This window comes from Trichoderma aggressivum, assembly GCF_033847375.1.
Source record: "Trichoderma aggressivum f. europaeum strain CBS 100526 chromosome Unknown scaffold_003, whole genome shotgun sequence".
Taxonomy (NCBI): domain Eukaryota; kingdom Fungi; phylum Ascomycota; class Sordariomycetes; order Hypocreales; family Hypocreaceae; genus Trichoderma; species Trichoderma aggressivum.
Genome location: NW_026946369.1, coordinates 611,662 through 624,212, shown reverse-complemented (window position 1 = coordinate 624,212; position 12,551 = coordinate 611,662). Strand labels below are relative to the sequence as shown.

General features: G+C 46.7%; 2 protein-coding genes across 2 annotated transcripts; both read left to right on the top strand.

The window, feature by feature from the left end:
• Positions 1-1,499: 1,499 nt before the first annotated feature.
• Positions 1,500-2,486, top strand: Triagg1_1307 (uncharacterized protein; the record flags this gene model as incomplete). The annotated part of the gene is made up of 1 exon (XM_062895363.1): positions 1,500-2,486. The coding sequence occupies one exon, from the start codon at positions 1,500-1,502 to the stop codon at positions 2,484-2,486; it is 987 nt and encodes a 328-aa protein (XP_062759646.1).
• Positions 2,487-8,335: 5,849 nt separating this feature from the next.
• Positions 8,336-9,593, top strand: Triagg1_1306 (uncharacterized protein; the record flags this gene model as incomplete). The annotated part of the gene is made up of 3 exons (XM_062895362.1): positions 8,336-8,536; positions 8,607-9,321; positions 9,379-9,593. 3 exons carry the CDS (start codon positions 8,336-8,338, stop codon positions 9,591-9,593), a joined length of 1,131 nt encoding a protein of 376 aa, XP_062759645.1.
• Positions 9,594-12,551: the final 2,958 nt, after the last annotated feature.

Sequence of the window (12,551 nt, the reverse complement as noted above, 5' to 3'; positions counted from 1 at the left end):
CCTGGCAGTGCTAGTAAGCCACTGATAGCGGCTGTTCGCCCCCATGTGAGGCGCGCGGCATCGGCCCAAACGCAGCCGGCCATTTTAGGCTCCGGGGAAGCATCCTGCAGCTGATGGCCCCGGCTATGGCTTTGTCTTCTCTCCGTACCGCACGGAGTACATTTGGTACCAATGTCTGCCCAGTACGAGCATTTGCTGCTAGCGAGTGAAGACTGCAGCTGAGCAAAGATAAGCATCAGTGCCTTGGTAAGATGAGATGGAAGCGGCTTATGATCTCGGAAGCGGATAAGGGTCCGGAGCATGTACTTGTACCGCGTCTTCTACAGAAACCGGGTTCTTCCAGCAAGATGCATTACAGCTGGACTGCACTGTACTGGTAATGATGACACTGGCATTGGGCAAAGGGGCTGCATGTTCGTGTCCCAATCCCACGCCGCTGGAAACGTCGACTAAAACTACCGCGCAGCAACTTTGGGCGCTATTGATAGCAAGTATCAGTACGTGGCGCATCACCATCGCACCACGGGACCCCAAGTACTCAGCACCTCTCCTCCGATATGACGTGGGAGATACGCTGGTACCTGGCGGTGTCCACCCCGTTCCCTGTACTCCGCACTCCCCATGCATGCAGGCCTCTCACGCCGCTTTCCTCTTCCGGCGTCTGCCTCCTATTCTGCCCCCGTATCCTTACCGGTGACACACCTATTCATCATCGTCCACACCTTCTTTCACCTAGGCACAAAGGCACAAGCATAACCATGACTGCACTGTACGAGTTACGGCACGCGCCAAAGTACTGCTACTCGTGCGCCATCCTTCCCGTCAGCCTCGCAATGGGCGCTCTTCCGCTTCCAGCCAACAGCCCCTTTTCCCGAGGGCCGTCTCTGTTTGGCCAACTGCGCCACCAGCCCGGCCAATCCTTGGAATAGAGTGAGTCACGTCATGCGCTCGTCCAGGCGCAGCCAGATGACTCTTCCCAGGGCCAATCAGCATGCCATCTCCCAATCGAGTAGGACATGATATCAGCAAGACGGCAACTGATATAAGATTGTCTGCTGGGCCGGGGGTGGCCTGCTAGAGCCCGTTCTTTGTCTTCTTTGCTGCTTCTACACGGCTCTTTGAGCTTCTACTCGTACTTCAAAAAGGCAAACACGAACCAATCCCTCCTCTGGGCGCGCCTTATTCCTTTGAGTGCGCCTTCTACCACAAACCGTCACTGCTTCACTGCGTGTCGTTTACTTCGTTTGTCATCTACGTACCCCTTCGTCCTTAGTACACGCCCTGGTAAGTGGTCCCCTGCCTTGGATTCGTGTTAGTCTTTCCCATCTCGACTGACATGGCACCCCTTTCGACAGTTCATCACTTCTTCCTACGCCCTATACAGGTCGTCTTCCATCACATCTTCGCATTCGACCGTCTTCTATTTCCATCCGACCAGCTTCGACGCTTCTCTCTCATATCTGTCCACTACAATAATCGCATACCTACTTAAAGCCATCATGGATGTCATCATGGATCACAAGTCATTCTCATCCCCCGCCGTCAAGCGTCGCCATGTCCAGTCCAAGCGCGGTGTCCTCCGGCGCCGTGGTACCAATTACCTGGTCAGGTCTACTGCGAAGCGCTTGATGGAGTCCAAAAGCCACGCCATCTACCATCAGTTCTCCTACCAGGATAGCTTCAGACGTCCCTGCCTCTCCGGTGTGTGGGAGGCTCGGCGAAAGGATGCCGGCTCTTTCGAGGCTCCGCGTCCTCTTCGAGCAGACGTCGAGTGGGACATTCGCGACGTCTTAGCCGGTGTTCGTGAGCAACAGCGCAAGCGGGAGACCCGCGCTCCCCACGTATCTCCTCGGAACGAAGAGCAGGAGGGTCGGGATCTTGCTCGCAGCGAAATTCCGCTCCCAAGTGACGTTCCTCGTCTTATCAGACGGCCCAGCCTGGAGCGTGAGGAGGCTTTCCGAGTTGCCAGCACTGCCAAGGGCAAAGTTCACCTACGCGCTTCCCCCGAGAGTGAAGATGCGCAGATCGCGGAGCTTTACCAGCAGGGTCTTCTCTACGACGGCGACGAGCAGCGCCCTGAGGAAATCTTCAACCTCAACAGTATCCAACACGAGGCCCCCGTGTATACCATTCGTCCTGCGAAGCGGGGCCGCAAGTCCAAGAAGGCTAAGCCTGCAGCCCTCGTTCTATCCTATACCGACGTTGGCGAGTGTAGTACCGAGGCAAACGCTTCAACAGCTCGGCGTTCAGCTGCTGACGACTCAGAGACAAGCGAGGCCTTCCCTCCTCTGAGAATCGTCTACGGGCAGAACGCGTCAAATCCAACATTTGACGTCGAGACATCTCAACCCCCAGAGCTGATGCTCGACCTCTCTGATTACGATTGCTTTACCGACAGTGAGCTTGACGATGATGTGCCGTCCCAGACGGAGATTGTGGAGAACGCAAACAACCCAACCTCAGAGACTTGGATCATGCTGGGTTGATCGACTCGCAGCAGGTCTGCTTAGGATCCCCCCGTGCTCCGCCGGGATTTGGAAACTGGACAGGTGGGAGAGCCTCACCTCAGACTGGTCCATCACACAAACCTGGCATGATTCCTTTTCTCTCTCGGCGTTTTTTTTGTTCTACTTCGTTTTCGGGTGGGATTGGGTTTTCGAGGATCGGGATAGATATTGTATACTACAGCCTGCATAGCGAGTGGTGTACCAGCAGATCCACGACGGCAGTTTGCGTTCCCTGCATGGGATGAGCGATGGTGCATTTTTCTTCTTCTTTTTCTTGTTCTTCTCGCTTGGATGATAATGAACTTTTCAAGTAGTTGTTTAGTCAATGATGCGTCGCTATCACGCGCGCATTAATTCATTATTATTACCTTCTCAATTCTTGTTTACCGTAAAGATGAAGCACACTTAAAGTGATGTATGGGCCATTGACATAATGTAAAGATGCTGAGGACTGTACAGTCAGTGGCGTGGCAGAAGTCTTCAAGGCCCTCCTGATTTTGGCCTATCCGGAAGTATGACATACAAATGAAGTCAAATGCATATGTTAAGCCGCGGGGCCTGCAGAGTGAGTTGCACGGCTAATTTGAAGAATGATGAAAATAGATTAAGATCCGGTATGTCGCTCTGCTGTCTTAGTTAACCGCCATAGGAGAAGAAAGCATAGAATTCTCAAGCTAAGTCAGCTACAGTATCGCATACGAAAAGTTCTTCATAGAAAGATCACAGGGCCTTACAACGATGAGGATAGACAGGACAATGTGAACCAAAGATTGGTCTTCTACATTAAAAGACTGGTGATTTACTTCGAATCGCTTTTCTCAATTGTGGATATCAATTCGTCGGCCTATTATTTCGCTGTCTCTTCCCCCCCTTTCTTCTGACCCATATCTCTGGTAACAAGCTGAAAGGCGCAAAACTCTCTGTGTTTTGCTATGCTGATCTATGTATTTGGTGATTTGCTTATTTGATTAGCTATGCGTCTGAATGAGTCGAACTACGGCTGGTGCCCGATAGTAATCTATACTTCCCAAAGTAACATGAATCTGTGTCAGATTCAAGGGGAAACCGGCGCGTTAATGCACCATCGGATACCGGATCCATGAATGATGTTGTATATCAGCAATAGTTAGTTTAGGGACGGCTTATCAAACCCACCCCTAGGCATCTTTCGCGGTCGGAGTAAGTTCTGGGATTTCTCCTTTCTCAGTAAAGGTGAAAGAAGTACTGGATCATCAATCCAAGGATTCACCGCTGATATCAGCATGTGTACCTATTACTATACCGTAGTGTTGGCATGGGAAAGAAAAACGAGGTTACAGTCCGAGTTTCGGCGAATGATTGAGTGTTGCTACCGCATCACCGGATCTCTCTAGCTTCTGGCCCACTATCTTAATGTTAGTAGTAAGCAGCTACTGCAGAATCTCGCAACATTCGTTTGGGGGCCGTTCTATATAAGGGGACATGCTAACTTGAGAAAGTCAGCCTATTACTTCTCTCGATCAAAACAAGGTATAACTATGGGGAGACCTATAAACGAATATTGCGAGGTTCTGCAGTAGCTGCTTGTAACAACATGATTCAACAACTCGGGGGCTGCGGGCATACTTCAACTCTACAGGTATAAGTATCAGCTCATCTCGTAAACATCAGACCATCTCATCTAAGAAACCATTACCATCCTCTCATCTCTTCTTTTTGCTTCTACGCAACTCCACGTATCATTGTTCAAACAGTGCCAACTTCCAAACCTCAACTCCAAAACGTATTTCTCCAACGTCTCAGTCGCAGTTCTCGCCGCTCTTGTTGCTTCTGCCGTGGCGAACCCTATTCCAGGTAACAAAAACAGAGACTCTGTACTATTGGCGGTTCTAACATTGTACGACGCAGTGAAGGCTCCTACTCCCCAGGGTGTTGACACTGCCGAGATCTTTGCTTAAAATACAGCTATATAAGTTGTCGGATCATCAGACGTAACAACATTTGTCCCAAAGATACTGTATCCTAGTTGTTAGACAGAGATAGACAATGTTTTAAGAGAGAATTGACCGCAACCTTGATGAGCAGATAGTTGCATTGTGAAAGTTAACGATACATGTAATTAGGCTTTTACCATTGATAGCGTCTAGTCATCTCCGGTGGTTCTACGGCGGTGTTGTACTTTCGCCAAGACGTAGCGGTGAGAAAGCCTAAAATAACCAGGTGGAAGCAATGTTTAGAAATCCATAAGATGAGCATGCGCTTCATAAAACGAATGATGCTTGCAGAAGTTTTGCAGGCATTGGTAACTTGGCGGGGGTTGGAGAATACCTGACCAACACGTGCTGAAGAGGTTGGAGCTCTGCCCGGAGTCAGTTGTCAATTAATCAGATCCTCGTTCAACTACTTCGTCGATGAAATGCCAAACAAATTAAACGATTCATTTCAATTAGTCGAGATATATCTACTCACAGTTAAAGCTAAAATCCTTACTTGTGGAACCTCAGCTATTTTGGATTTGTCAACTCATCATTTATTTAGTTTCAAAGCATGTACAACCAAGAGCCTTCAACCGACTCTTAGCTTTAACAGTAAGTCATCGCCGCTTCTGATATAATTTTAGACTACGATGACAAAGACAAAGGTGACTGTTGATAAAGCTTCAAGCTATTTGCTCTTCAGACACGTAACACTCTAGTTACAATAATCCAAGATGTTTCTCAGGTTGTCAAACGAGTTGATTTATTTTCCTAGCTAGCCAAAATTGACCCCAAGCTAAATCGTTTTTGAAATCTTCAGGCTTATGCAACTCTGCCCTCAAGGTAGATCCAACTCTAACCAATCTTTCGGATTTTGAAAGAAAACGCCTCCTAGCTGCTCAATCAATCGGCATCGATGTTCCATATCAAAAGCATTGTAAACGATACCGACACCTCTTGCGACAGCCTCATCTTCAGTTATATTGAGAACCCAGACTCCACCTTCAGCCGGCCAACCAACTTTGATGAAGGGCTTGTCCAGACGTTGATCGACAGCCCGTTTGAGTTGCATCATGTGCCAGTCTCTTTCACTCTTCCACCAGATGGCACCTAATTGCCTCACCACATATTCAAATTAGCGTCTTCCATTAATCTCAAACAAAGTTGTAAAATCATTAAAGTGTTACCCAACGTTTCTCCGAATTCAAGGTATTTGGGTATCCAGGAGAGAAAGGAGAAAAGCGCATGTATGAACTCCTAAACAAGTAGAAATATTCCATTGTACTTAATCCGATTGCAGTGCGCCTCTTCTTCAGCTATGGCGGTAGGGTCAGATTGAGATGGTTGAGGCGTATCGTGAAATTTGTCGAGCTTGAGAAAGTCCAGTTCGATATTGAAGCATCGTTCCAATATATATACGCCGCCCTTGGATGGCCATCCCCAGACTGAAACGCCTGGGCCCCTACCAAACCTGTTTCTGAGTTTCTTCTCTTCCCTGTCGTCACATGAACAACCTCCCACCACATCTATTCACATTTCGGCTTGCTCCTGTTCCCTAGTGGTCGGTATTGATACCGTTGGCTGATGAAAGAGGACGCAGATCGTGGCAAATGCTGTTACGAAAGCAACAAGGTATGAGAGGAGACGAGTCATTGCGAACACTTATTTATTGCAGCGAGCTGGTGAGTTGAGGGCCTTAAAAGAGAGGAGGAAGATGTTGAATGCATACGTGACAGCCGCGGTGCACGTCCTAAACCGGCACAGCGGTGGGTGTAGTTAAGCACGTAAACAAGGATACTTACGTAGGTATTTTGGTGCGTAGGTTTGTTGGTGTGACACGCTGAAATGATCCAATGAGGTGTTGTAACGGAATTCACGGACCTATTAGTTACTTGACAAATTATTGTCTTCTACAAGTATACTCGCCACCTAGTATATATTTGTTCTAACGGCAGAAATTGCAACTCATGGTAGACCCAACATAGTGTTGTTAATCTTGTTACTAACATACATGTAACCAACTAGGTGGGTTGACTGGATTGCTATTGTCCTGGATGTTGTCACGGGCCACCGTGTGGCTCTTGAGTAACAATCACGAGTATCAATGACTGTGTTCTGAGCTTAGAGTCAGGTGGTCTATACCTGGAGAGTGGACATACGTGGATACATTATAGTGTAAGTCACTAATTCAAGTCCTACATATTGCCAATTATGGTTATAAACAAGTTAAATGAGTACTAATTTGTTGTTACAGTGCGCTCTACGTTATCGTAACCCTTTAATTCTGGACCAGATACCTATCATGTAAGATATAAAGCACTATATAAAGTCAGTTAATCCCCATTGTTAGATAAGAATGGGATACCCAGCATGAAGGAGTGATTTGAAGTTGAATTCTTGGATGAAGAGCACTGTTGCAATGTTAGCTGCAATCTGTACGTACATTCTCATCAAGTCGGGCGACTCGAGCGCTAGTCTAGCCACCAGATGTGGCATCACAGCAGCAAACTTTGCAAAGTATAACCCAAGGTCAGCGTTCTCGCTTTGCTCTACTCTCGAGATAGGACAGCCTGTGTGTTGTTCCTCTGGCTGTCTGCCCGATCCCATTCCACCGAGGAGTCCGGATGGAACCTGAGCTACTTATACTGTCAAGAGCGGAGATTACTGCGCTCTCGTTGCTGACCAAGACAGCGAACCTAATGAGGGACAAATCTCACAGGATTCACCCGAGGCCGACCCCGACTCGTTAGACATAATGGTGGAGAAAATATTGAACGCCAAATTACTACTTGCATATGTGTACGGAGCGAGATGATATTAACTCAGTCGAGCATAGATAGTACATACAATTTTGCTGTAGTACACACGGTGAATGACAATGATTATTGACTGGGAAAGAGTGTAATGATGGCCATTTATACCACGACTTGTTTATTCTGAGATCAGCCCAAGAATGCTTTCTCTATAACGGCTGCCCGTCTGGTTTGAGTCTAGGAATTCCAAATTTCTTTTATTTTTCAAGTCAAGCTATTTACAACTGCCGCAGTCTCCTAATTCGCATCCTTGTTGAGTCCAAGATCAAATAACAATGAGATTCTACCTACAACTCTTCGTGGGGGGCAAGTTATTAGTCTAAGAAGTCGATTATTTGGAATTTGGAATTTGGAATGATAAGTGGGGAAAGCTGCTGAGCAAGTTATTCGGATCTTTCCGTAAACTAACTCCGGCGTCAATACGCACGGGAAAAGTGCCGATAAGCATGAACAATCGCGGACCAACACGGAATCGAGTATTTGGATTAATGAAATGACTTCTCCGTACTTCTTGCGCCTTTCCCCAAAACGAAAGCAGTGCCCCGTAGCTTCCGGCATTTCCTTCCAGAATCCTGGCGCCCAACGACCGAGGGATCAGGAGAAATCGTTCAACCCCACTCTTGCTGACAGAATCTTTCTTGTTGTAAACTACAGACGTACGGAGCTCGGAGTACAGAGTACAGAGTATGAGGTCATGTTCGAGGGAAATACCCCTGCATCAGGGAGACTCAGGTTTTCAGACCGGTGAACGTTGGAGGGTAACCGCAAACAGCAATCAAGCTACAAGTCTCTATGGAAAATCGATCTCTGTGGAGCACAAGATGACAATTTCTGAAAGAAGCGAATACTAGTATAGGGATGACGGTCGGGCATTGAATTGAAACCGAGCCGACTTGGTTGATAATAGTGTATACGAAATAGGGAGGAAGACTCATGAGAATTTCATGAATGATGGAATATATAAGCCTGCTGAGGTTCCGACCAATACGTAGCTTCTCATTCACAAGCATCATTCTCACCATCAAGTATTGCTCTCCTCGCACTTTTCTCTCGAGATATCATGTTCAAATCAGTGGCACTCTTGGCTTTTGCCACAGCCATTGCGGCCCGAAAATGTCACGACCTCACCATTCCAATCTCCATTTCAGCTCGAAACGCCGTCTTTGACCTTCCACCTCTTGTGTCAGAGCTTGATGTCACTACCTTCTTTCTTGATCTTGTTCGGTCAGGTGTCAATGCCACCGATAGATTTCTAACAGGAGTAAGAATAACACCTCCCTCCCTATCTAAGGACAGCTTTGATGATGCTAACAACATAACCCTTCCTCAAGTATAAAACTGTCAGCGGCCATTACAATATCGCCGCCACCTACTGCCAGCCAGACCATGGCCCGGGTAAAACCCTTCAGATCTTGACACACGGCGTTGGTTTCGACCGCAGCTACTGGGATTACCCCTATGACCACTACAACTATAGCTACGTTGCCGAAGCCGTTGACGAGCATGGTTACTCGACCTTTACCTGGGACCGCCTCGGTGTTGGCGCCTCCTCCAAGGGCAACCCAATCAATGAGATCCAAATGTTCCTTGAGGTTTCTGCTCTCACAGAGCTCTCAACACTGCTTCGCAAAGGCTCTGTGAAGGGGATCAATGCTAAATTCGACAAATTTGTCCACGCTGGCCATTCCTTTGGATCCGCCATAACCTACAACTTCGTCAACGCCAACCCTACCTTTAGCGATGCTGCCATCTTGACCGGTTTCAGCCAGAACCCAAACTTCATCAGCGGCTTCGCCCTCGGAGGCAATTTCAAGCCTGTAAAGGAGGTCCCTTCCCAAGCTGCCAAGTACCCCACTGGCTACATTACGGTGCCGTCAAGTACTGGCGTCAATATTCAGTTCTTTGCTCCCCATGACTTCGATCCTAAGCTACTCACATATGTCGCTTCACACGGCCATGCCACTACCCCCGGCGAGATACTTACCGTCGGCTCTGGTACTGGTGCTGTCAACACCTTCAAGGGCCACCTTCTCATCGTCACAGGAAGTAGGTGTTTCCATCTCTCGGCATGTTTGAAATCATTACTAACAACTGTGACTACAGATGAGGACGTGCCTTTTTGCGGCGGCAACTGCTCGGACACGACCACTATTCAGGGAACTTTCCCCAATCTCATTTCCTTCTCCCAACAATTGTTTCCCCATGCCTCACGCTTCAAGGCAAGTGTCATTCCTGGAGCTGGCCACGGCCTCAACTTGGGATACTCGCACAAGCTCGCATACAACTCCATATTCGACTTTCTTGAATCTTCTTGTTAGGAAACACGTTAGATAAGGGTTGGGAGGTTGGAGAATGCGGTCGACTCTATTGGTACTGCTCTATAACTATAATATATTAGATACTAGAAGAATCTTCACTAGATTCATTAGAATGCGGTAGATATAGATTCTTGCATAATATATGTTTTTCTTTCCACTGAGCATACTCAAAGCGCTTGTATGTGAACTGGGGTTATCACACGTTTGGATAGAGAGTGCATGTTGCAATGAAACAAGATGTTTTCAACGAGCTGAAACCAGCACTAAAAGTCTACTAGAAAAGTGTTCCTATCGACAGAAAAATAATAGCGTGCTCTCAAAAGGAGAATCATACCAAGAAGAAGCTGTGATATTCAAGATTGTAGTCAGTCTTCTGGATAGTGGTTTTACTTCTTCCTTCACAGAAACGGTATTCGGTAGCGAAGCAAATATTCGTGAGACCCAAGAGCAACTTACTTGGCTCGTTCTCGTCCGGAGACTTGAGCGATAGACACCCGAAAATACCGTAAAACACACACGTCAGTTAGACGAACTCAACGACCTGGCGCTTGGTCACGTCTTTAAGCCGCCCTCATGTAACGGTTCCACGACTATAATTAAGCTTACATGGATCAGTCTTTCCGGACGAGGTCAATCCAATGGTTATAATTAGGCTCTTGTAGGTTAGTCGTACGACATGCAAGACGGAAGTTTCCAGGGTCCCATCACGATAATCGTGAATATATGGTGTGTGTCACAACGATAATGATCCCGTCACACATGTTTGAGATAAAGAAGCCAGAGCAAGTAACGATTCATCAACCCGTAACTAAATATATAGGCTTTATATTTTCATTTGGGTAGTTGCATTAACGCGCGGTTATGCCTGTTAATTATATGACTGCTGTGGTAGAGAGGCAAAAGGAGAAGCAATGTATGGCATCTCCTTAGATGGGGCGAAGCAGAATGTGTTATACAAAGACTTCGTAGCCTCAACGCTTGGAAACTTGTTGCTTTAAGCCAACATATTCGTATGAGATGAATAGCCACCAACATCTCTTGTACAATGAGGTAAAACAAAGGGCGGTGTCGTTGAAGAGTAGGGAATCAAGATAACGGCGTCAGCTAGACCATAAAATTATATATAATCCAGGAAGCCATGCTGAATCTATTTCTCTAAATTGTAGGATCATTATATTCACTATCATTTGCTCATATTGTTCTACTAACTTGTATCTGCCATGTGTGAGTTGCTCGCCAAAATGAGAAAATTCTATATTAATCAATCTGTTAGACCATCACATTTTCGCACTTCTCGCCATAGCAGTTGTACTGTTTCCAACCCCCGTGGCATCTTATACATACTATCAGGACCCCGAATCCTGTGATCTCGTTGGCGATCCCGACATCTATGGCATTGGCATCCGGGCCTCCATCTATCTCCAGTCCCTCACCGCGGTCCTTGCACATCTAATCCCATCGCCTGATGGATTATACACTCAGCGGATTGGTTCAAACTCAATTACAACAGCTATTGTATTCAACTTTCTGAAAGACATTCACCGCAAGGGTTTTGTTTATCTTGAATTCTGGATTATCGTCGCGTTATTGCAAGTCATGTTGTGGGTCTGTAACTTGATCACTTGCATTTTTGTTTTGGGACCAGTATGGGAAGATATTAGTGAGTATAAAGCCACTCCTTTGTCGAACTTGACAACCAGATAAATATGAGAAAAGAAATATGTCTTAATCTCGTCCATCATGTTAGGTATCCAGCCACTTGATCCCGGATCAATAATTGGGGTTTTATTTTTCCGCATAACGCCGAAACCTGGAGCAGATAAAGTGATCTTCTGGACAACGTTGAATCAGTCGCTGAAGACTATAGGCTACATCAACATAGCTTGGACACTTCTCCTCTTATTGACCCTTTCAGGAACACAGTTTTGGCTCTATTTCACGGCCATACAGTGGGGTTATCACCAAAACTGCACAGCCAAGATAAATTTCTATGGCAATTTTGATCCATACAATGAGGACTGGGTGAACTTTCTCAAGGCGGGCTGCATTCTATCAATATTACTAATCATCTCTCTGGCCTATAACTTTTTGGGGCTGTATTTCATGCGTCTACTCGCATTCTTTCTCAAGCCTGGACGAATTCGTGAAGATGGGCCTTGGACTATCCTTTTTGCTCCATTTATGGCGGTAAAGAAGCGGTTACTCGGTCCCTTTTGCGCATTTTTGGACATGCCCAACTGGTTTTATAAAACAACGCCTCTCAGCAGTCCTGGTTATATGGCTTCCCTTCGCTTGAAGGTAGTATGCATTGGTTTCGGTTCTCTTGCCCTTTTATCCAGCATAGTGTGGACAGAAATGACGATCCATGCCAATAACATCGATCTATCTACGGCTACCATCTCGTCATCAAGTCAGCTCATGGCACTTATAGTTGCGGCATTCACTTCAATACCAACATTATGGAACGTCTTTATTGTATCTCTTAAGGGCAACAAAGAGAAGATGGACGAGAATACTCAATACGAGAGTACTTCAACCATTGAAGTCGCTGATGTCATTGATCTACGGAATATGGAATCAGAGCCACGGAGCGTTGGCTCGACGGTTGTCGAAAGTGATGTGGTGGACGCTGGCAATATTGTTTAACTTGCTTGTTATGGCTTGGCTAAATCACCACTGGAAATGATGTTGAAGATATGGTTAATAGGGTCGAGAGGGGAATGTGATTTTATGTGCTGATCGATAGATCAATTTGAACAGTTTTACGGAATCAGGGCAAGTGTAGCAAATAAACGAAAGGCTTATAACCAGGAAGCAAGAAATTCCCTTTGAAAAGAGGTTGTTTTCCTATATCTTTGAATAATAGGTGACGGTCGGTGTGATATTACGATCTCTATGGTATCCGTGGGGGGGGGGGGGGGGGGGGGGGGGGGGGGGGGGGGGGGGGGGGGGGGGGGG